At 40.8% G+C, this 21,706-nt stretch overlaps 2 protein-coding genes across 8 annotated transcripts in view; both read right to left on the bottom strand.

Moving 5' to 3' along the window:
- Positions 1-1,946, bottom strand: part of ANKAR (ankyrin and armadillo repeat containing) — a 50,005-nt gene extending 48,059 nt beyond the window's left edge. The window contains exon 1 of one of the 2 annotated variants that reach the window (XM_065560849.1): positions 1,816-1,946. In XM_065560849.1, the coding sequence (XP_065416921.1) occupies positions 1,816-1,870 (55 nt within the window). In that variant the 5' untranslated portion in view covers positions 1,871-1,946. The remainder of the gene's footprint in view (positions 1-1,815) is intronic. The other variant, XM_065560851.1, reaches the window with a different exon arrangement.
- On the bottom strand, positions 1,725-20,850 carry ASNSD1 (asparagine synthetase domain containing 1). Of its 6 annotated transcripts, none has more exons than XM_024099983.3 (6): positions 20,516-20,850; positions 18,531-18,584; positions 13,155-13,230; positions 5,231-6,775; positions 3,748-3,929; positions 1,725-2,092 (listed from the first exon to the last, which is right to left on the bottom strand). In XM_024099983.3, exons 4-6 carry the CDS (start codon positions 6,680-6,682, stop codon positions 1,837-1,839), a joined length of 1,890 nt encoding a protein of 629 aa, XP_023955751.2. In that variant the 5' UTR covers positions 6,683-6,775; positions 13,155-13,230; positions 18,531-18,584; positions 20,516-20,850; the 3' UTR covers positions 1,725-1,836. The 6 variants fall into 6 exon arrangements, with proteins under 6 accessions (XP_023955751.2, XP_023955754.2, XP_065416931.1 ...); XM_024099986.3 differs by having other exon boundaries at positions 20,758-20,834; XM_065560859.1 differs by having other exon boundaries at positions 20,156-20,763.
- Between the last annotated feature and the right edge of the window lie 856 nt (positions 20,851-21,706).

Here is a 21,706-nt window from a genome sequence, read left to right as displayed (position 1 = left end):
AAACGCCCCCTGGTAGCTAGGCTGGCCCAGCAGGCTCTCATCTAGTGCTTTTTTGCTCCAGCTAGTCCAGCACTGTGGGCGTCCTCTCATGACTCAAATCTCTGGCCGCCTCATGTTTAATCCCACTGATTCTAAAGTAACAGAGTCCAACAATAATGGGCCTTGCCTTATTCTGATCTACCCTGAACTCTTCTCAGGGCTTTAAAATCTTACCCCCTACACTACAGGGGGGTGGGGTGTCTCACTCACACCCTTCCCCAGCAGCAGGTGGGGAACGAAAGCCCTCCCATTATATGGGGCTCCCGTCCAGGGACCCTATAACCAGCATTCTTCAGAGTCCCTGCTGCTGCCTCCCTGGACTTCTTCCTACTATAGCCTGTCAGCAGGCCTCTCCACAGCCTCCAACTTCAGCCTTTTTTCAGGGCTGGGATTCCTGGGACTCTTAATCCCCCAATAAAATCCTAAACCAACTTCTTCCATCTCAACCTTTCACACCTCTAAATTTCCCTTGCTCTAGTCCTCCACTGAATATCTCCCTGGACTCTTTCCCTTGAAGTCCAAATCCTGCCCATTTATTAGATCTCTCCCACCTCTTCCCAGACTTCCCAATCCCAATCCCAATATCAAATCTGCCCCTAGGTATTTTCCTTAAACCTCCCACTTTCCACTCCCCAGAGAAGAAATATACAGTTCCTTCCCTACAGTCCTTCTAATACTGTGCTTCCTTTCTTTATAATCATCCTTCCCCAGCTGGGCTGCATCTTTAATTAGGCCTGGTCTACCCTTTGATGCAGCCAGATGTTAATTGGCATCTTTCAGAGCCAGGATGGGGTATACACTCTGTCACACAGCCTTAATTTATGTACAGTTTGGGGGACAGGGAGACACATTTAACACATGGTTAAAAATTATTTGTCACATCTCTCTTTCCCTTTTGAATTTCAGGTATTCCCTTTCCTCAAGTATTTATGGTCACTTTCTCATTTCTGCTTGACAGTCTATCCTAATCAGGATGGCTGTCATTGTAAAAAAAGTTATAATGGAAGAAACAGTGAGGATCTGTATTATGTACATTGTTAATATTACTTTCTTGCCATCACATCACTGCTAAACAATAGTGATATAGACATTCATTTTATGAGTATCTTCCAGATCTCTACATATTATAAACCAGATAAGAATTATATTACTTGTTGTATTAAATCTTGAGTTTTCCCTAATCCTAACAATCACTGTTGTGACATGGACTTTTTAGTATCTTAAACTAAGAATTTCTTATAAGAGAGAATTTCATTTTTAAAATATGTAATACCAACACAATTAAATTGTTAAATGTAGAGTACATTTCAAATGTACAATGCAATATTGGTAAAAGGATAGAATGTATGTGATGTACAGTAGGTTTTCCTCCTTCAACTGTAAGTAAATGCACACAATAACCCCTAGAGATGACATTTTTTGTTGAGTTAATGTTATATACTAGCTTCATAATGTGGGCAGGTGGGGTGGATTCAAAAGTATTTCCCTCAAGCCCTGTGAAAATTAGTTAAAAAAAAAAAAATACAGCCTGAATCTTGTTTTTCTGTGGAACCCCTGCCTCTCCTTCCCCCAGGGCAGTCATGCTCTGGCAGACCAGATTGAATAATACAGTAGTTCTTCATTAGGCCAAATGCAAGGTGTAATTACAGTTAAACTGATTAAAACCAGTAGATAAAACACAATTCTAAAATCTTGAGGATTTTATTGAATATCCACACATAATAAAATACAAAATTTTAAACCATAAATTTCTCATAAGATGTGCTGTGAACAAACCTTCAATTGCAGCCTCATAAATTAGTCTATTGAAACTGGCTGAAGTCTGCTGCATTTATCAGATGCCTTTTCACTGCTGTTTTCCATTTTTGCAATCCGTGTTCCAAACTGCATGGCCCTCTTTGGAAGAACAGTAGAGGCCTTGAGGCCAAGCTCCTTAGCTGCCAGGCGCAAAAGTAATTTCTCACCAATTCCTCGAGGTAGAGTCAAGTCTGCTTTTTCCGAAACAGGCAGAGAGTTAAGAAACGAAACAACATCTTCATCAAGGAAAGGAAATCTAAACAGAAAATATTATGAAAAATTGTTACCTTGACAAGGTTTAAACTCAAACAAATGTGTAGTGTACGAGAGAACTACTTTTAGAATACTCAATTCACACTATAGTGATCTGTAGAAAATTTGGACTTTCAAGCCAATATCCATTCTTAGAAGACGATGCAACATAAATCTTGATGCTAATGTGTTGTGAGAAAAACAGAAGTGTTGTGGAGTCTTGGGGAAATAAAAGACTGGAACAAATACACATCCATAAGAAACTTCATTTAAAACTTATCTGATTTGAAGGTTTAAAAGTCTTGCCCAAGAAAAATAATTTGTATTTAAATAGGAGCAAATGACAGAAATTCTGTTTTTATGCACAGCTCTCGTCACCACCAATAAAGATACATGGAAGAGAGAAAGCATAAATTAGGTAGGTGCAGGATTGTTTAGAAATAAAATGTTTTCCAAGATCAGAGGCTCTTTAAATGTTGAACTACTGTAAAACCTAACTTTGGTACATAGTTACACTGGGATAGCTCAGTGGTTTGAGCACTGGCCTGCTAAACCCACGGTTGTGAATTCAATCCTTGAGGGGGCCATTTGTGGATTTAGTTAGGGATTGATCCTGCTTTGAGCAAGGGGTTGGATTAGATGACCTCCTAAAGTCCCTTCCAACCCTAATAATCTATGATTCTATGAAACAAAACATATTTACACTGAAAATTCTGTGACACCATTCTAAAGGGGGGTGGGGAAATCACAAAAATTTAGATAGTTAATGCCTACTGTCAGTTTTTACCTTGCTAAAATCCTTCTTAAAGATCCTTTCACATGTATCATAGATTTATAATTCCGTAGGTCACTCTCCCCACCCAAAGATATTACACATTTTCTGCTAGTCACAAAATCATGATTGGTGACCTAAAATCCATTTTTTCAGTTTACTATACAGAAAGAAATTCTCCCCAGTGCAGAGTTAAGATGCAAAAACCTCCAAACCATCACTTAACTCTAATGGTGGGATGATTAAGTGGGTCAAACAGGCACGAAAGGAGATGTTTTGTTTCTGTGTAAATTAAAGTGGGGCTACTGACTCTAGCCCGGGGTAGGGAAACTACAGCCCGTGGGCCGGATCCGGCCCCTCAGGGCTTTGGATCCGGCCCACGGGATTTCCCCCTGTGGTGCCACAGGCCCCTCGCCGCTCTCAGAAGCGGCCGGCACCACGTCCCTGCGGCCCCCCGGGGGTGGGTGGGGGTGGGGGTGGACCCAGGGAGCTGATTAACACTGCAATGGGTTAAGCACCAACAAGTCTGTCTCTTGCTAGAGGCAAAGGGGTAACAAGGTGGCTCAAAGTCCTGGGTACCCCAAGAACCATCACTGTGTGCAGGTGAGATCACCTCAAATGAGTGCTTGTGAGGGTAATGTCATCATACTAACACGAGACTGGAAGTAAAATTTTCAGGTGGAAATGTGATTTTCAAGTTGCTATGTCTTCTTAAGGGGTACAGTAAGCACTTTAAATTAGTACAGGCCCAATGTCTGTACACATACAACAAATGTCCTCATGGAATTTAAAAAAAAATTAAGACACAGGGAATTTAAAATTCCACTGCAGTGCTAGAAATGGAGTTCTGAGTTGAAACTATTTGCTGCATGTTAAAACAGTGCTACCTTGCTTCTTTTCCATGATCTCCAATAATCCTGTCATCCCGGCCAAGATTTCTAGAAGAAATGCGAGCCAGTTCCATTCCTAGTTCCTTATTCAAGCCATCTAAACCATATTTTTTGAAGCAAACACGATGTCGGGAATAGCCTGCAAGCTGCTCATCTGCTCCAATTCCTGTAAGCACAACCTACAGAAGAGTATAAAAAGTGGTATTTTATTATTTATCTAGGAACTCTAATTAAAGGGGGGGGGAACATGTTATAGATTCCCAAAATATTCAACTGTAACAATCTGAAAATAAACCCAATAAATATATTCAAACACATTTAGATTAACATAATAGAATAAGCCTGCATTTATTAATTTTTAGAGGGCCTGATCTTGTTCCCATTGAAGTCACTGGGAACTCTGATTTAAATTGGAGCAGGATCAGACCTGAACAGTATACCCTCAGGCTTTAACTCATTAAAGAAAAACAAATAACCTGCTCTGTTATAATAAACCATTTCAGCCTATTTAGGGGGAAAAATTATCTCAATTTTTCAAAAAGTTCAAATTAACAGCTAAATAAATCACGTCACCTGAAAGACAACTAAAATAAAACCAGTATCCACATCTTTAGGTGATCCACTCTGATGCATAAGCCATTATAGGTTGTAGCACAATCTAAAAATAAAGCAAAATCCATTCAACTGTGCTTTAAATCCTCTATTATTTGACTCCAACCATTTATAACATCCCCATTAATTGGCAGCAAATAGTATAAATCTCAAAGATGATGCAGAAGTGAACTCCAAATATGCAGAATTATTTTAAAAAACATTAATTCTTTCTCCATCCTAGCTACCAAAGACAAGTGGGAGGAAAGAAGAGAATTCTTGAAGTGGCTATCAAATTATTGAAAGAAGTTGCCCCCTTCAAAACAGCAAGAAAAATATCAGGTGGACACATGGGAAAAGTTGCTCTTTAAATGACTATTTAAAATATGTCAGAAGCCTTCAAAAAACAATCCTCTCCCCTCAATAGTAATAGCATTTTTTTTCGGTCACATACCAACCCAAATAATGATATTGTGGGAATTACTGGTTTGTGGGATGCCAGCACAAAACAATGCTGATTAACTAAATTTTCTGCAGATTTAAATATTTCAAATCTGTTTAGGCTAGATCTGATGATACAATTCTTCTCTACTACGTCAATTCAAAAATTGAATATTCCAGGCTGAAGATTATTGCCTTTCCCAGTTCTACTGCTGTATACTCAAGCTTACGGATAGAATAATTCCATGCCAAGGAACTGAATGCAGGAGCCCTGCATTTTTGGAACTGCAGGCAGTTACACACTTATTACAACTGCAAAATTTACTTATGTTTGCTACTTGTATTCCAGCAACCTTGGATACTTATTCTGTACTGACTACTGAAGCTAAACTGCACTATACTTATTTTTATTGACCAAGTATAAAGACAGACAAAGAAGATCTGATACCTTTGCAGAACTTTTATATGGTTTTACATCTCCCTGGGTAGTAATAAAACCTTCTCCCCTGGAAGCAAACCAAACTGCACAACCAATGCTGTCATCCAGAACAGTATCCAATGGATAAACTAAGTGGCTTATGCGCTGTTGTCTCATTCTTTTCAGTTCCTCAAGTGTAACATTAATTTCCACAAAATTCCAAGTTCTCGAAGGATTAATAGTCTCTAGTTCTTCCAATCCTGCCCTGCCAGTGATTCTGTCAGGCACACAGAAGCAAGAGAAGTTATCAACAAGTGTAGTATCAAGTTTTTTAAAGCATTCCTGACAAGTATGCAATTCATGTTGTTTTTTCTGCTTGCTTTGTTTAGTCTGTTCTTTAATCATGCAGGCTACATTAAGAAGATCAATTGGTTCCTCCGAAGGAATATGTCGATCAGCTAGGGTTGCAATAAGCATAGAATCAATGCCACCAGAAAACAGTATTGCAACATGTGCTTTCTTGATAGGTATACTCAGAATTTCTCCTGTTAGCTCATCTGTATCTCTAAACAGATATAAAACACGTCTCTTTACTGCTTCACTTAAAACATCAATAAGCTGATGGACCAATTTCTTCTTGTGCTCTTCTGCAAGAAATCCTTGAAGATCTTCTACAGTAACTGTACGATTAGTAATATTAGGGTAATGAGAGTCAACTGAAGTTTCAGAAACTGTCCTATTTAAAGGAACAACTGGTGTTATTAGAGAAAGTTTTGATTCGCTCATCGTAAGAGACACATAAGCAGGTAAATCTTTTGAAATCTGATCCAAGCCACTGAGGAATCTTTCTTCTATTGCATTTTCTCTGGAATGGTATTTCCAGGGATATAATGTTAAAACCAAATATTCAGATATAGCACAGGCCTTGAGATCGATTTTGTAAATTCCAGATGCTGGAACTTCCTGCCATTGGTTATCAGATTCAGAAAGAGCACTTACAGACGACAGACAGAGAGCCCTATCTAGCTCATTATTAAACTGCCACAACAAACTACGACGACCAAAATAATCCCTACCAAACCACAAGTAGTGTCTAGATGCTTGATAATAAATAAAAGACCATGGACCCTGAACAGATGAGAAGAGTGACAAAATATCAGATTCACTAGTACATGATGAAAGATGATGAAACATAACTTGAGTGTCATTCTCTGCTGTCCCTATGTGAATGCCATTGAAGACTTCTCCATTCCAAAGAAACACGTTGTTATCAATGTCTGTCAGAGGCTGGGGAGTCATCAATCCCCTCAAGTGAAGTATATGGCCAGAAAACAAACACTGGTAGGAGAGATCAGACAAAGTCTTTATCAGATGCTGGCTGCTGTTAGGCCCTCTTCTTCTAAGGTTGCACAGGAGATCATCTTTGAAGAAACCAATAGTGTGCTGAACAGACAAGCTGACAACACAACAAATGCCACACATTGCTATGTAGAATTTAAATGGTCTATTTCCTGATTTTGGTCTTCTCTGAATTTTCTATCTCCTGATGTGCCCTCTTCAGGTCATCTAATGTGTCTGCATAAAAGAAAAGAGGAAATAAATAATCACTAAAAATTCTTTTAATAAATTAATAAATTTATTCAATAAATTAATAATTATTAAAATTTTAACAAATAAAATTAATAAATGTGATAGAATAATAATGACTTAGAGGGATAGACAGTGAGCTCTTTGGGGCAGGGACTGTCTTTCTGGTCTATATTTGTACAGTGCCTAACACAATAGGATCTTGGTCCATGAAGGCCTTAAAAGCCAGAGGCTAAGCAACCAAGGGGAGCTAGCGAACAGGGGACCGCAAACAGGAGTTTGAGAAGGGGCGATCCCCCTGTTGAACAAACAAGGTGCGAGTACTAATCTTGGGGTGAATGAGTTTGTTTGGCTGTTTGTGGTTTTTCTTTCTCTTTCAGGTTATTTCAGTTGCCGGGTCAGTTGGGATTGTGTGTCTGGAGACTGTTTGAGCCTTCGTTCCTTGGTTCATCCTTGATCAGCCTCATGATCACCTGCCCCCTATGAGATTAATGAGGGGGTAGGGCTGATGTAGGAGAAAAGGCCTTAAAAGCCAAAGACTAAGCGACCAAGGGGAGCTAGCGAACAGGGGACCACAAACAGGGGAGTTTGAGAGGGGGTTTGTGGGAGGGAGACGAAATAAAATCTCTATGGTTAGGAAGGGCCACATCGCCAGTGCCAGCATTGCTCCTGTCTCCTCCACCTGAGCCTGTATCCAGGCAGACAACCTAACCATGGATGCCTCTACCCAGATCCTGGTGTGGATTTGCAGAGATTGTGGCCTGCATTTCCCACTCACAGAAAGCCAGGCTGGGGGGGGACCATCCAGTGTGAAAGGTGCCTGCTGGTGGAATCTCTCGGGAAGCAGGTGGGAGAGCTACAGGAGGAGGTGGCTAGGCTGAGGCGCATCAGTGCCCAATTCCTTGAGAGTATTCATAGGGAGACATCCAAGGCTGAGGACGCTATCCAGCTACAGAGGATTGCTGTCACACCACCGAGGGAGGAGGATATGGCTCTGTCACAGGGAGGACACTGGCTTCTGGTTACTTCTGGTAGCAGGCAGTGCTCCATCCCTATTCCCAACTCATCCACGATGGTGATGGAAAACCAATATGCTGCCCTGGCGATGAGCAGTCACCCCCAAAGGTGGAGGAGGAGAAGCCATGTACCCCCAAGGCTGGGAGGATCGCAGCCATCACTCCCCGAAGGAAACGTAGGGTAGTGGTGGTTGGTGACTCTCTTCTGAGGGGGTTGGAGGCACCCATCTGTCACCCTGACATGGCATGCCAGGAGCCCGTATCCGAGATGTTATGGAGGGACTGTCAAGGATCATCCCCATGCTCCCCTACTACCCCATGCTACTCATTCATGTGGGCACTAATGATACTGTGAGGTATAACCCTCAGCAGATCAGAAGTGACTACAGGGCTCTGGGAGTAAGGGTGAAGGAGCTGGGAGCACAGGTGGTGTTCTCTTTGATCCTTCTGGTCAAGGGTAGGGGCCCAGGCAGAGACAGATGCCTCCTAGAGGTGAATGCCTGGCTGAGAAGATGGTGTCGTCAGGAAGGCTTTGGATTCCTTGACCACAGGATGCAGTTCCAGGAAGAAAGACTGCTAAGCAGAGATGGGGTCCACCTATCAAGGAAGGGGAAGAACATATTTGGATACAGACTGGCTAACCTAGTGAGGGGGGCTTTAAACTAGGTTTGAAGGGGGCAGGTGACCAAAGCCCACAGGTAAGTCAAAAACATGGAGACCTGAGAGAAGGATCGGAATTTGGGTGAAGCACGGGTTTGTTATAGCAGGGATAAGGGAGAGAAAAGACAAAACTGGCGGTGGGGGAAATCAAATCAGTAGCTTAGATCTGTATACTAATGCGATAAGTATGGGGAATAAGCAGGAAGAACTCGAAATGCTAGTAAATAAACACAACTATGACATAGTTGGCATCACAGAGACTTGGTGGGATAATACGCAGGACTGGAATATTGGTATCGAAGGGTACAGCTTGCTCAGGAAGGACAGACAGGGGAAAAAAGGGAGGAGATGTTGCCTTATATATTAAAAATGTATACACTTGGACTGAGGTTGAGATGGAAATAGGAGACAGACTTGTTGAAAGTCTCTGGATAAGGATAAAAGGGGTCATGGTAGGGGTCTACTACAGACCATCTAACCAGGTAGAAGAGATGGATGAGGCTTTAAGAAACTAACAAAATCATCCAAAGCACAGGACTTAGTGGTAATGGGGGACTTCAACTACCCAGACATCTGTTGGGAAAATAACACAGCAGGGCACAGATTATCCAATAAGTTCTTGGAATGTATTGGAGACAATTTTTTATTTCAGAAGGTGGAGAAAGCTACTAGGGGAAAGGCTGTTCTAGATTTGATTTTAACAAATAGGGAGGAACTGGTTGAGATTTTGAAAGTGGAAGGCAGCTTGGATGAAAGTGATCATGAAATGGTAGAGTTCGTGATTTTAAGGAATACACCTCTACCCCGATATAACACGACCAAATATAACATGTATTCGGATATAACACGGTAAAGCAGTGCTCCGGGGGGGCGGGAATGCGCACTCGGGCGGATCAAAGCAAGTTCAATATAACGTGGTTTCACCTATAACGCAGTAAGATTTTTGGCTCCAGAGGACAGCGTTATATCGAGGTAGAGGTGTAGTAGGACAGAGAACAGCAAAATAAAGTCAATGGGAGTTGGTAGGTAAGATCCCATGGGAAGCAAGTCTAAGGGGAAAAACAACTGAAGACAGTTGGCAGTTTTTCAAGAGACATTATTAAGGGCACAAGAGCAAATTATCCCACTGCGTAGGAAAGATGGGAAGTATGGCAAGAGACCACCCTGGCTTAAGAACATAAGAAAGGCCGTACCGGGTCAGACCAAAGGTCCATCTAGCCCAGTATCCTGTCTACCGACAATGGCCAATGCCAGATGCCCCAGAGGGAGTGAACCTAATAGGCAATGATCAAGTGATCTCTCTCCTGCCATCCATTTCCACCCTCTGACGGACAGAGGCTAGGGACACCATTCCTTACCCGTCCTGGCTAATAGCAACTAATGGACTTAACCAGCATGAATTTATCCAGTTCTCTTTTAAACTCTGTTATAGTCCTAGCCTTCACAACCTCCTCAGGTAAGGAGTTCCACAAGTTGACTGTGCGCTGCGTGAAGAAGAACTTCCTTTTATTTGTTTTAAACCTGCTGCCCATTAATTTCATTTGATGACCTCTAGTTCTTGTATTATGGGAATAAGTAAATAACTTTTCCTTATCCACTTTCTCCACATCACTCATGATTTTATATACCTCTATCATATCCCCCCTTAGTCTCCTCTTTTCCAAGCTAAAGAGTCCTAGCCTCTTTAATCTCTCCTCATATGGGACCCGTTCCAAACCCTTAATCATTTTAGTTGCCCTTTTTTGAACTTTTTCTAATGCCAGAATATCTTTTTTGAGATGAGGAGATCACATTTGTACACAGTATTCGAGATGAGGGCGTACCATCGATTTATATAAGGGCAATAATATATTCTCAGCCTTATTCTCTATCCCCTTTTTAATGATTCCTAACATCCTGTTTGCTTTTTTGACCGCCTTTGCATACTGCGTGGACATTTTCAGAGAACTATCCACGATGACTCCAAGATCTTTTTCCTGACTTGTTGTAGCTAAATTAGCCCCATCATATTGTATGTATAGTTGGGGTTATTTTTTCCAATGTGCATTACTTTACATTTATCCACATTAAATTTCATTTGCCATTTTGTTGCCCAATCACTTAGTTTTGTGAGATCTTTTTGAAGTTCTTCACAGTCTGCTTTGGTCTTAACTATCTTTAGCAGTTTAGTATCATCTGCAAACTTTTCCACCTCACTGTTTACCCCTTTCTCCAGATCATTTATGAATAAGTTGGATAGGAACGGTCCGAGGACTGACCCTAGGAGATTAATCAGGAGATCTTCAACAATCGGAAGCTCAAAAAAGAATACTACATAAAGTGGAAACTAAGTCAAATTACAAAGGATGAATATAAACATAACATACGTATGTAGGGACAAAATTAGAAAGGCCAAGGCACAAAACGAGATCAAACTAGCTAGAGACATAACGTATAACAAGAAAACATTCTACGAATACATTAGAAGCCAGAGGAAGACTTAGGACAGGATAGCCCTGCTACTCAATGAGGGGGGGAAAACAATAACAGAAAATGTGCAAATGGCAGAGGTGTTTAATGACTTCTTTGTTTTGGTTTTCACCAAGAAGGTTGGTGGTGATTGGACATCTAACAAAGTGAATGCTAGTGAAGATGAGGTAGAATCAGAGGATAAAATAGGGAAAGAACAAGTTAAAAAGTACTTAGATGAGTTAGATGTCTTCAAGTCACCAGGGCCCGATGAAATGCATTCTAGAATACTCAAGGAGCTGACTGAGGAGATATCTGAGCCATTAGCAACTATCTTTGAAAAGTCATGCAAGACGGGAGAGATTCCAGAAGACTGGAAAGGAGCAAATATAGTGCCAGTCTATAAAAAGGGAAATAAGGACAACCCAGGGAATTACAGACCAGTCAGCTTAACTTCTGTACCTGGAAAGAGATAGAGCAAATAATAAAGCAATCAATTTGCAAACACTGAGAAAATAATAAGGTGATAAGAAGAGCAACAAAAATGATTAAAGGTCTAGAAAACATGGCCTATGAGGGTAGATTGAAAAAATTGGGTTTGTTTAGTCTGAAAAAGAGAAGACTGAGAGGGGACATGATAACAGTTTTCAAATACATAAAATATTGTTTCAAGGAAGAGGGAGAAAAATTGTTCTTCTTAACTGCTAATTATAGGACAAGAAGCAATGGGCTTAAATTGCAGCAAGGGAGGTTTAGGTTGGTCATTAGGAAAATCTTCCTAAGTGTCAGGGTAGTTAAGCACTGGAATAAATTGCCTAGGAAGGTTGTGGAATCTCCATCATTGGAGATTTTTAAGAGCAGGTTAGACAAACACCTGTCAGGGATGGTCTAGATAATACTTAGTCAGGCCATGAGTCCAGGGGACTGGACTAGATGACCTCTTGAGGTCCCTTCCAGTCCTATGATTCTATGACTGGACCTCTTAGGCACTACAATAATACAAATAATAAATAGTAATAATAATGGTTCCTGATAAGTCAGTAATTATAGCTAATAGTCCAATCAACACAAATTTAAAGACACATAACAAGAAAATATGAAAGTGTTTGCATCAGTACCATAGCACAAATCAGCCCATTGCAGCTTTCCCCCCCTTAAAGATAATTAAATTTAGATATATATTCTTATTGTTTATGCACATAGTAGTTTACATGAACTTTAAAATTGTGCGTCATTAAGTTTGCATTAATTGGACTATTAGTTGTAACTACTGACTTATCAGGTAACAAAATTATTCTTTATTATTGGTATTATTGTAGAGCCTAAGCCTAAGAGCCTCAATCATGGACTAGGACCCTATTATGCTGGGCACTCTATAGGCACAGAACAAAAAGACAGTCCCTGCCCCAAAGAGTTTACAACCTATCCCTCTAATCTAAGTCATTATTATTGTACTGCATTTTTAAATACAAGACTTTTACCAGTATCAGAACCTGGTGAACTCCTAGCTACTGTCAATATCAGATTTGCACTTTACTATCATAACAAACTGCAATGAACTATCATAACTAAAGCCTTCTCAGTGTAAACTGGCTGAAAACACTAAGAAATGAAGAGCAAGCACCATTTGTTCTGTCCAGAAATTACCAAGTTCATTTACATCCTGGAATTCATTCCACACCTGACCCTAGATTTCTCATCTAATTGATGCTTCTTGGTCTCTATTTAACCATCAAGTCTCTCTCTCATTCTCCCTTATCTCCAGATGCTTCTGTCCTAGATCCTCAACCCTCCACACCTCCATAATCCCAAAGCCCATTCCTCTAGCCCCCTAAGGTATCCAGTTCAACTTCAGTTTTCTTTCTTCTCTATCCCATGCTACTTTCAAACAGGTTTATTCTTACTATATGGGACCAAATGCTGCAAGATGCTGATTGCTTCCTGAAAGGAGTTGAGGGTGCTCTGTACTTCAGAGGACTGGGCACTAGGTCTACTATAATTTTTACTGGCATCCCTACCTACTTTTTTAGGATGGCAGCTTTTCATTTTAAGTACTTTATCATGCATATATATAATACTGTGATTACTTTAATCTTCTGTCCTATCCAGACAAATTAAACACAGCAATCATACAGCTTTGAATAAACAAATTATAATTGTTCATTTTGATCTGCATGGGAAATCCTACTCCGTTACGAACACCACCTTTAAATATTGGTAGGCAGTGTATGTTAAGAACTTACTTTTGCATTCAGATAGCGTTTCTGTTCTGTCTACAAGAAAGAATATGTTGCTATTGGGTTGCTGTTTATAAACTTTCTGAAAAAGAAGGAAATTGGGATAGGTTAATTTTAATAACAAATCCATAGCAGAAGCCTAATGTGTTATCAAGACAATGGTTTTACCATCCACAGCATTGTTACCTACTGCTATTTTATATTCTTCTTCCCTCACATATGATGAGTGAAGTGCCACTATTTCAAATATAAATTAAATTGAAAGTAAACATATTTATGAATACTTAAAGTGTATGAATGGCTAACATGATATTGGCAAATATCAGGCCAAGTTAGACATTTTAATCAACAATTTAGATAAGACATTACTGAAAGTATTGATGCCAAAAGGACGCACAAATTCTCATCCTTTTAAATGGCAAGTGTCCATCAATTTACTACATTAAAAGGCACTGTACTAAAAATAGATGTATGTGTTACAAAATAATGTAGAATAAAAGATAAAAATATTAAAAAGTTAATTCTTTGCAACACATATTATAGTTGTAAAATGTATAACAGAACATGGTTACCATTTACACTGACAGTGTCCTGGAGTCTCTACTCACTCAAAACTTCAGCAAGAGTTTAGAATAGATTGATTAAAACTACAGGATTTGACCCAACATTAATTGTATATACAGTAGAGCCTCTATGTTACAAACTAATTGGAGACTGAGTGCAGAAAGTCAAGAAGTTCATAAAATTGAACATAAAAAAATTAGTCAGTACAGTGCCTAAGTTGCAGTATGATGTACTGCATCATTTTCTTGTCTTTCAAACAACTGCAAAGCAATTTCCAACACACTGAAGACATCAATAAAGGGATGTTGACTTGTTCTTCACTGACATCTCTTTTGTTGTGATCCTTTGTCCCATCAAGAAAAATGGTTCATGTAACTGGTGGTTTGTAAAATCTTGGTTTGTAAAAACGAGGTTCTACTATACCATAAAGACAATTCTTTATCAAGTTGTATCCATGATATTCATCAAATACACAAAGCCACACTGAACTATTCAGTCATGGTGATAGGGAACAAAACTTGTGATTTCATATCATACCTACTGTGCATTTAATCCTGAACAGTTAACCAAAACACGAGATAGCAGTCTCAATTGGCATACTATAGACACACACACACACAAAAAAGGGGGAGGGGGAGTGAAGTGTGTTTGCGAAACTTCAGATGGAGAGCCCTGGAGACTGAAGTCCTCTATCCACAGAACAAACGGACCAGAAGTGGCAGATATATGCTTTCTTACACTCCCCCTCCAATGTGCTTCAGTATCCATCCTCCATCTCTTCCATACTCTCTGTTGAAACTGCCAATGAGTCAGCCAGTGGTGCCAACTCTGATTTGAGCATGTCCACTAATAACTGTACCAAGAAAAAAATTGATCTTATTTGACATAGACCCATTATCAATCCTGAGCTATCCATGGCTCAAACTAATTCTGCTTTTGTCAGGAATTGTTTACATGTTTCTGCATAATTTACCTGCACCTTGAAGGATTTATTTTTAAGAACATGTAAATCCATTTACATTGATTGTCAATTTTTCTGTGCACTGTTGAAATTAGATAGTTGGTAGGTAATGCATAAGATATCTCTGAAAATAAAGTGTCGTCATTTACACATGTTTTGTAGATGACATTTGTAAATAGTTAACCCTATCTTTATTTTTAAAAAGGTTTTAACTTGTGCATATAAGGTAGGATTTTCACACATGCTCAGTATTGGCTTAACTCTGCTCCCCTCAAAATTAATGGTAAATTTCTTATTTCAAAGAAAGGAGCTAGGCCAATGATAAGGACTTCTGAAAATCTCACACATGATGGACATGATTAACAGCAAAACAAATTGTGCTGATCCAAAGAGAAACTAAATTAATTTTTCTTTTACGAACTTTAGACACTGATTAATCAGACTGATAGCTATACAGAAAAACTGATAAATATCAGAACACAATCATTTTGAAGTAGTCATGGAAAAACTGTCCTGCTTTTCTTAGATATTAAAACAGGAGCAGATATTTCTCCTTCATGTAGGTTATACATCTTTATCTGGGAGTTTTAGCCAATATAAAAGTTATGCTTAAAGAAAAGGAAAGTATTTATTTGCTTATCAGTGCACATAACATCTGTTTTCTCATTTCTATCTACAGCCCTTCACCAACCAATTCTTGCATAATGGTCATAAAACTCAAGGGGTTTATAGAGGAGGATAACAGCGGAGAAGGTCTTCTTTTCTATTTTTAAAAGCAACTTTAAACAACTTTTGCCTTCAAAATCTGAGAAAATCTGTGACAAATATTATGGGTTTGACATAAAAATTTGGTATTTCCCCTGATAAAAAACCAATTCCTGCACAGCTTAGTTCTGAATATAACATGGAGAATAATTCCCTCACCACTTAGAAAATGTACAGTAAGAGTTGTCTTCTTTTTGGCTTGAAGCACTGAGATGTGTTGGAAGGGGTACTCAAGTGTTTTACTTTGATCTAGGATGTGCTACACTTCATCACTACCACAAAACTGGATGTGATCACTTCCTGGAAAATAAATCTTCTTTGACAAGGAGTGTAAACTAGGTTAATAATATCAATATAACAATAACTAAATGCTGTCTTAAAAAATGTCAGACTCACAGTGAGCATCAGCTATTTTGAAGTGTTTGTTTTCTCATGTTTTCACACCTTCGTTTATCTACCTGCTAAACAACCAGTGGGGCCCCTGGATGATTGAGATACAAAAGGAGCACTTAAAGACAATAAAGTCATTGCGGAGAAACTAAATGAATTCTTTGTTTCACAGTCTTCACGCCTGAGGATGTTAGGGAGATTCCCAAACCTGAGCCGTCCTTTGTAGATGACAAATCTGAGGAATTGTCACAGATTGAAGTGTCACTAGAGGTGGTTTTGGAATTAATTGATAAACTTAAAGTCACCAAGACCAGATGAAATTCACCCAAGAGTTCTGAAAGAACTCAAATGTGAAATTGCGGAACTATGAACTATGGTTTGTAACCTGTCCTTTAAATCGGCTTCTGTACCTAATGACTGGAAGATAGCTAATGTAACGCCAATATTTAAAAAGGGCTCCAGAGGTGATCCCAGCAATTATAGACCGGTAAGTCTAATGTCAGTACCGGGCACATTCGTTGAAACAATAGTAAAGAATAAAATTGCAGACACATAGAAGAACATGACTTTTGCCCAACAAGTTAACATGGTTTCTGTAAAGGGAAATCACGTCTTACTAATCTTTTAGGGTTCTTTGAAGGGGTCAACAAACATGTGGACAAGGGGGATCCAGTGGAGACAGTGTACTTCGATTTCCAGAAAGCCTTTGACAAGGTCCCTCATCAAAGGCTCTTACGTAAATTAAGTTGTCATGGGATAAGAGGGAAGATCCTTTTGAGAACTGGTTAAAAGACAGGAAACAAAGGGTAGGAATAATGGTAAATTTTCAGAATTGAGAGGGGTAACTAGTGGTGTTCCCCAAGGGTCAGTCCTAGGACCAATCCTATTCAACTTATTCATAAATGATCTGGAGAAAGGGGTTAACAGTGAGGTGGAAAAGTTTGCAGATGATACTAAACTGCTAAAGATAGTTAAGACCAAAGCAGACTGTGAAGAACTTCAAAAAGATCTCACAAAACTAAGTGATTGGGCAACAAAATGGCAAATGAAATTTAATGTGGATAAATGTAAAGTAATGCACATTGGAAAAAATAACCCCAACTATACATACAATATGATGGGGGCTAATTTAGCTACAACTAATCAGAAAAGAGATCTTGGAGTCATCTTGGATAGTTCTCTGAAGACATCCACGCAATCTGCAGCGGCAGTCAAAAAAGCAAACAGGATGTTAGGAATCATTAAAAAAGGGATAGAAAATAAGACGGAGAATATCTTATTGCCCTTATATAAATCCATGGTATGTCCACATCTTGAATACTGTGTACAGATGTGATCTCCTCATCTCAAAAAAGATATTCTGGCATTAGAAAAAGTTCAAAAAAGGGCAACTAAAATGATTAGGGGTTTGGAACGGGTCCCATGTGAGAAGAGACTAAAGAGGCTAGGATTTTCCAGCTTGGAAAAAAGGAGACTAAGGGGGGATATGATAGAGGTATATAAAATTATGAGTGGTGTGGAGAAAGTGAATAAGGAAAAGTTATTTACTTGTTCCCATAATATAAGAACTAAGGGCCACCAAATGAAATTAATGGGCAGCAGGTTTAAAACAAATAAAAGGAAGTTCTTCTTCACACAGCGCACAGTCAACCTGTGGAACTCCTTGCCTGAGGAGGTTGTGAAGGCTAAGACCATAACAGGGTTTAAAAGAGAACTAGATAAATTCATGAGGTTAAGTCCATTAATGGCTATTAGCCAGGATGGGTAAGGAATGCTGTCCTTAGCCTCTGTTTGTCAGAGGGTGGAGATGGATGGGAGAGAGATCACTTGATCATTACCTGTTAGGTTCACTCCTTCTGGGGCACCTGGCATTGGCCACTGTCGGTAGACAGGATATTGGGCTGGATGGACCTTTGATCTGAGCCAGTATGGCCATTCTTATGTTCTTAGAGAACAAATTGCAGCAACTGCACACACTTTTGCACGATATTGGGTTGGAAATGAACACGTCAACGACTAAGTTGATGCGGAATGAGCATTTGAAGCAGGAATCATCACTGTAAACGGGAAAGTAATCGAGGAGGTTGACAGATATATTTATCTGGGTCAGCAGCTAAACAGAGACAATTCATTTGAAGGGAAATGCAGTAGGAGGAGAAAGGCGGGGCAGGAAAGTTTCAACAAAATAAAGACATCTCTAACTGATGATGAACTGCCCATGAAGAAAAGGAAAAAACTGTTTAAATCCACTGTTCTGCTAGCAATGATATATGGAGTGGAAAGCTGGTCAATGACAAAAGCGGAGGAAGAAAAATTCGCTGTCACCCAGAGAGCAATGGAAAGGCAAATGTGCAAGATATTGCTCTGGGATCATATACCGAATGAGATCAGAAGGCGTACAGAGGCGACTGATGTAGTGCAGGCGATGTACGACGCAAAGCGGAGATGGGCAGGTCATGTAGTCCGCAGGCAAGACAATAGACCACAGAGACCACAAGTGACTGCTGGGCAGACCGGAAATGCGCTGGGCTGATCCCATGACAAAACTCTTTGGCCAGAAATGGAAAGAACATGCTCGTAATAAAACAGAATGGTGTGGCATCGACTTGCGTTTGTGGAGGGACGGATGAGGGCAAGCCAGACAAGGCGATTTATCTAATGCAAAAAATGAATTGCTAAAAAACCAATTTGTAATCACTCACCCGGTTCTTCTTCAAGTTGGAAAGCTCATCAACTACAACTTTCTGCTCTTTAATCTGAAAAACATAATAGAACTCTAGATTTATGACAAATAAATCAGTATGTTAGAACCCACTATTAACACTCCAACCCATGTTTTCAGATAGGTAAATGCAAATGTTTGTCTTACTCTGACAGGTCCAGGAAAAATTAGATAGAAAAGTGATGGAGTAAAGAATGGAAAGTAAACTGAGACATGAAAGATGCTGTTTCCATAGCCAATATAAACATAACCAGTAAGATATTCTGGGGCATACGACTGATAGAAACCGAAGTCAATTTTTCTGAAATTAATTTGATCTCAAAAACTAGGTGTCTGTAGAAGTCTGAGCCAGCAAACCAGGAGGGAGTAAATAACATTTTCAAATAGCTGCTTTAGAAGGGAGGTAATTTGTATACAACCTGCATCTTTTTCTCCACAATTGCATGTGATCACTACTGCACATCTAGGGCCTGATTCCAAAGCCTACTGAAATCGATGGGAGTCTTTCTATTGTTTTCAATGAGCTTTGCACCAGACCCTAATAAAGCCTACTACTCTTGTAGATGGGGTTACTATGTAGGCAAATATGGTATGTTTTGTAATCAACGGGGATGACAGAACCGGCTACGAACTAGATTCTGAATTATTCTGGTATAAATCAGGAGAATTTCAGTGAGGTTAATGCAACAACACCATATGAAAAAATCTGTTTTGTGGGATTTTCTTTTCAGGGGAAAAAATGGATTTCTTCATGATTTTTCTAACTTCTTTGTCACTCTGAAGCACGCAACAGTACAAAGAACTGTGAAGCCAATTTTGTCAATTTCCTGGAAATGCCTCTAGGGCAGGGGGAATCTTTGGGGTGCAGAACTGTCCACACCTTCTTTCCCTGATATATGGGTCACTGTTGGAAAAAAGACCAAAGAACCTCTACACTTCAGCTATTACAGGCTGCAAGAATGGCCCTTGGGGCCATAGGCAACTGGACATAAACTAGAACAGCACAGCATCTCCTCTAGTTTATGCCATGGACTGAACAGTACCTTAACTGATTCCAGAATTTGGAAGTCACGAAGTTGGCATAAATCCACCTTTTGATCCCATTCCTGTCTCTCAGGAGATCAAACCATAGCACACATTTTGCACCAATATCTCCACTGAGGCCTCTATGGAGAAGCAGTAAATTTACAAAAGGAAAGTGAAGGAGGTTCCTTGGGATTTAACACACTACAGACTGATGACACTACTGTCTCTACAGTAAATATTTAGTGTTTGTGAAGAAGGCCAGAAAGACAACTCCAGAGGCTAAAATATTGTATGTCTCCATGGAGCTTGTATGGGACGAGTAGCTGCAGCATAAGATAACCCACAATTCCCTGACCATGTGTGTCTCAAGTTTGGAATGATCAACAGTAGGCATGACAAAGTAGTTCTACCAATATGTCCATTTAGCCCTTCACTAACACTGCCACTAAGGCCATTAATTAGGGCCAAATTATGGTGGAAGTTTTTCTAGTGTGAAAATTTAAAAAGCCAAAGAAATCTCTGCTTTTTAGTGGTACTGAATCTCTCATTTTTTCCTGCGGGTAAAAATAAAGTCATCACCCTTATATTCCTGCTGCCCTGCACCACCATTTTCACAGCAAGCGCCCAATGTCCCACGATTTCCCTGAAAGTATTTCCAGGGCCAACGTAACATCCTGATTCGCTGTGGCGGCACTATGAGGTTACACCTTGCAGCGTGACATCACTGCGAACGCTCTTGTAGTGATGAAGCCAAATAAGCAAGATGACATCATGCTGGTGCCCCTCCCCCGCATTGGGCCCCCCCCCCCAGCCGACAGGGGGCCCCACTCCTCCCGCACTGACCCCAACCGGAACTGGACCAGTTTCTCTTCTGAAGAGGCCGGAACCTCCGGTCTCGCGAGGGCCGTGTGCGCGAGTGTCATTCGCGCCAACCCCCACCTTTCGGTTCAGCTCCTCCTTCTGGTGCGGCTTCGCCCCCTCCTCCTCTCTCCGCGGCTCCCGGCCCGACATTCCCCCCTTACGTGTCCCGTTGCCAGCGGTGACAGGCGCGAAACCCACACACACGGGCTCGCGCTTCCCTAATCCCGCCACGTGCGGTGGGGGACGACTACTTCCTTCAAACGCCCCGAACCCACGAACTGCGCAGTCGCACTACACGCAAAGCCCCTAACTACACTCACCCAGCTAGGCCGGTGGAGCGACGGAGCATGTGCGAACTTTCCGAGCATGATCAGTAATAATCAAGCATCAGTGATATTTTTTGGCCCCCCCTTGGTGTAACTGAGCATGCGCGAGTGTTTTGCGCATGCTCAATTGCAACGTTGGAAGCCGTTGCCCTAACTAGTCTGCCCTTACCTGCCATCTGCAGGGGTGGAAATCGGGCCCGTGGGCCGGAAATCGGGCCCGTGGGCCACAAACGGGGCAGGGCTCAGGAAGGGCCCGGCTGACGTGGGCAAAAAGGGGACTTAAGGAGGACGGGGGTAAATAGACGCCGCTCCTGTGCTCCTCCTTGGGTGGTGCATGCGTGGCAGGAAAGCCACAATCTAGCCCACTGCCTAGCTCTGTGTTTCCCAGACTGAGCCAGGGCCCTTTGGGGCCCTACCAAGGCCTCGTGGGGAAGCCACCAGTGTTGGGTGTGTGTGTGTGAATTAATATGCCAGTCTGTGTTCTTTCCTAATGATTAGACCATTAAACTAGGCTTAAAATCACCTTATCTATGGGCACTGGAACTGCTCTGTGCCCCCTGGAGTGTGGGGACTTCAGCAGAGAGACTCCCTGCGGGGGGAAGCACCCATAGGAAAGCTCTTGATTGAAAGCCCCCCGCTAGAGTAAAGACAAAGTGAAGCTCCCAGTGCTGACTGGCACCAGCAGACAGGGGAAGGGAGGGAGGGATAGGTGCTTCTTATTTTTCTAAACTATAAGTAGTTGCAAATGTGTTTTAACTCTTTAAGACAATATCCTTGAAGCTAGTGTCTTGAGTTGGTTAAAAAAAGTCATTTGGTTGTGAGGAGCCATCAAGTTTTAAAATACCTGGAAGGGAGCTGCAATACAATAAAGTTTGGGAACCCCACACCTTGAGAATCCAGTTTTATCAGAAAAGCCCCTAGGGAGCTGTAAACAGCTGCCTCC

Source organism: Chrysemys picta, chromosome 11 (assembly GCF_011386835.1).
Source record: "Chrysemys picta bellii isolate R12L10 chromosome 11, ASM1138683v2, whole genome shotgun sequence".
In the NCBI taxonomy this organism is placed as follows: domain Eukaryota; kingdom Metazoa; phylum Chordata; order Testudines; family Emydidae; genus Chrysemys; species Chrysemys picta.
This window is presented reverse-complemented; position numbering and strand designations above follow the sequence as displayed.

Coding starts and splice junctions, on each gene's coding strand:
- ASNSD1 (XM_024099983.3), bottom strand. CDS start 6,682: ATGTGTGGCATTTGTTGTGTTGTCAGCTTGTCTGTTCAGCACACTATT. Junction 3,930..5,230: donor CATATAAAAGTTCTGCAAAG/GTATCAGATCTT, acceptor ACTCTTCTGTAG/GTTGTGCTTACAGGAATTGG. Junction 2,093..3,747: donor GATCATGGAAAAGAAGCAAG/GTAGCACTGTTT, acceptor TTTTCTGTTTAG/ATTTCCTTTCCTTGATGAAG.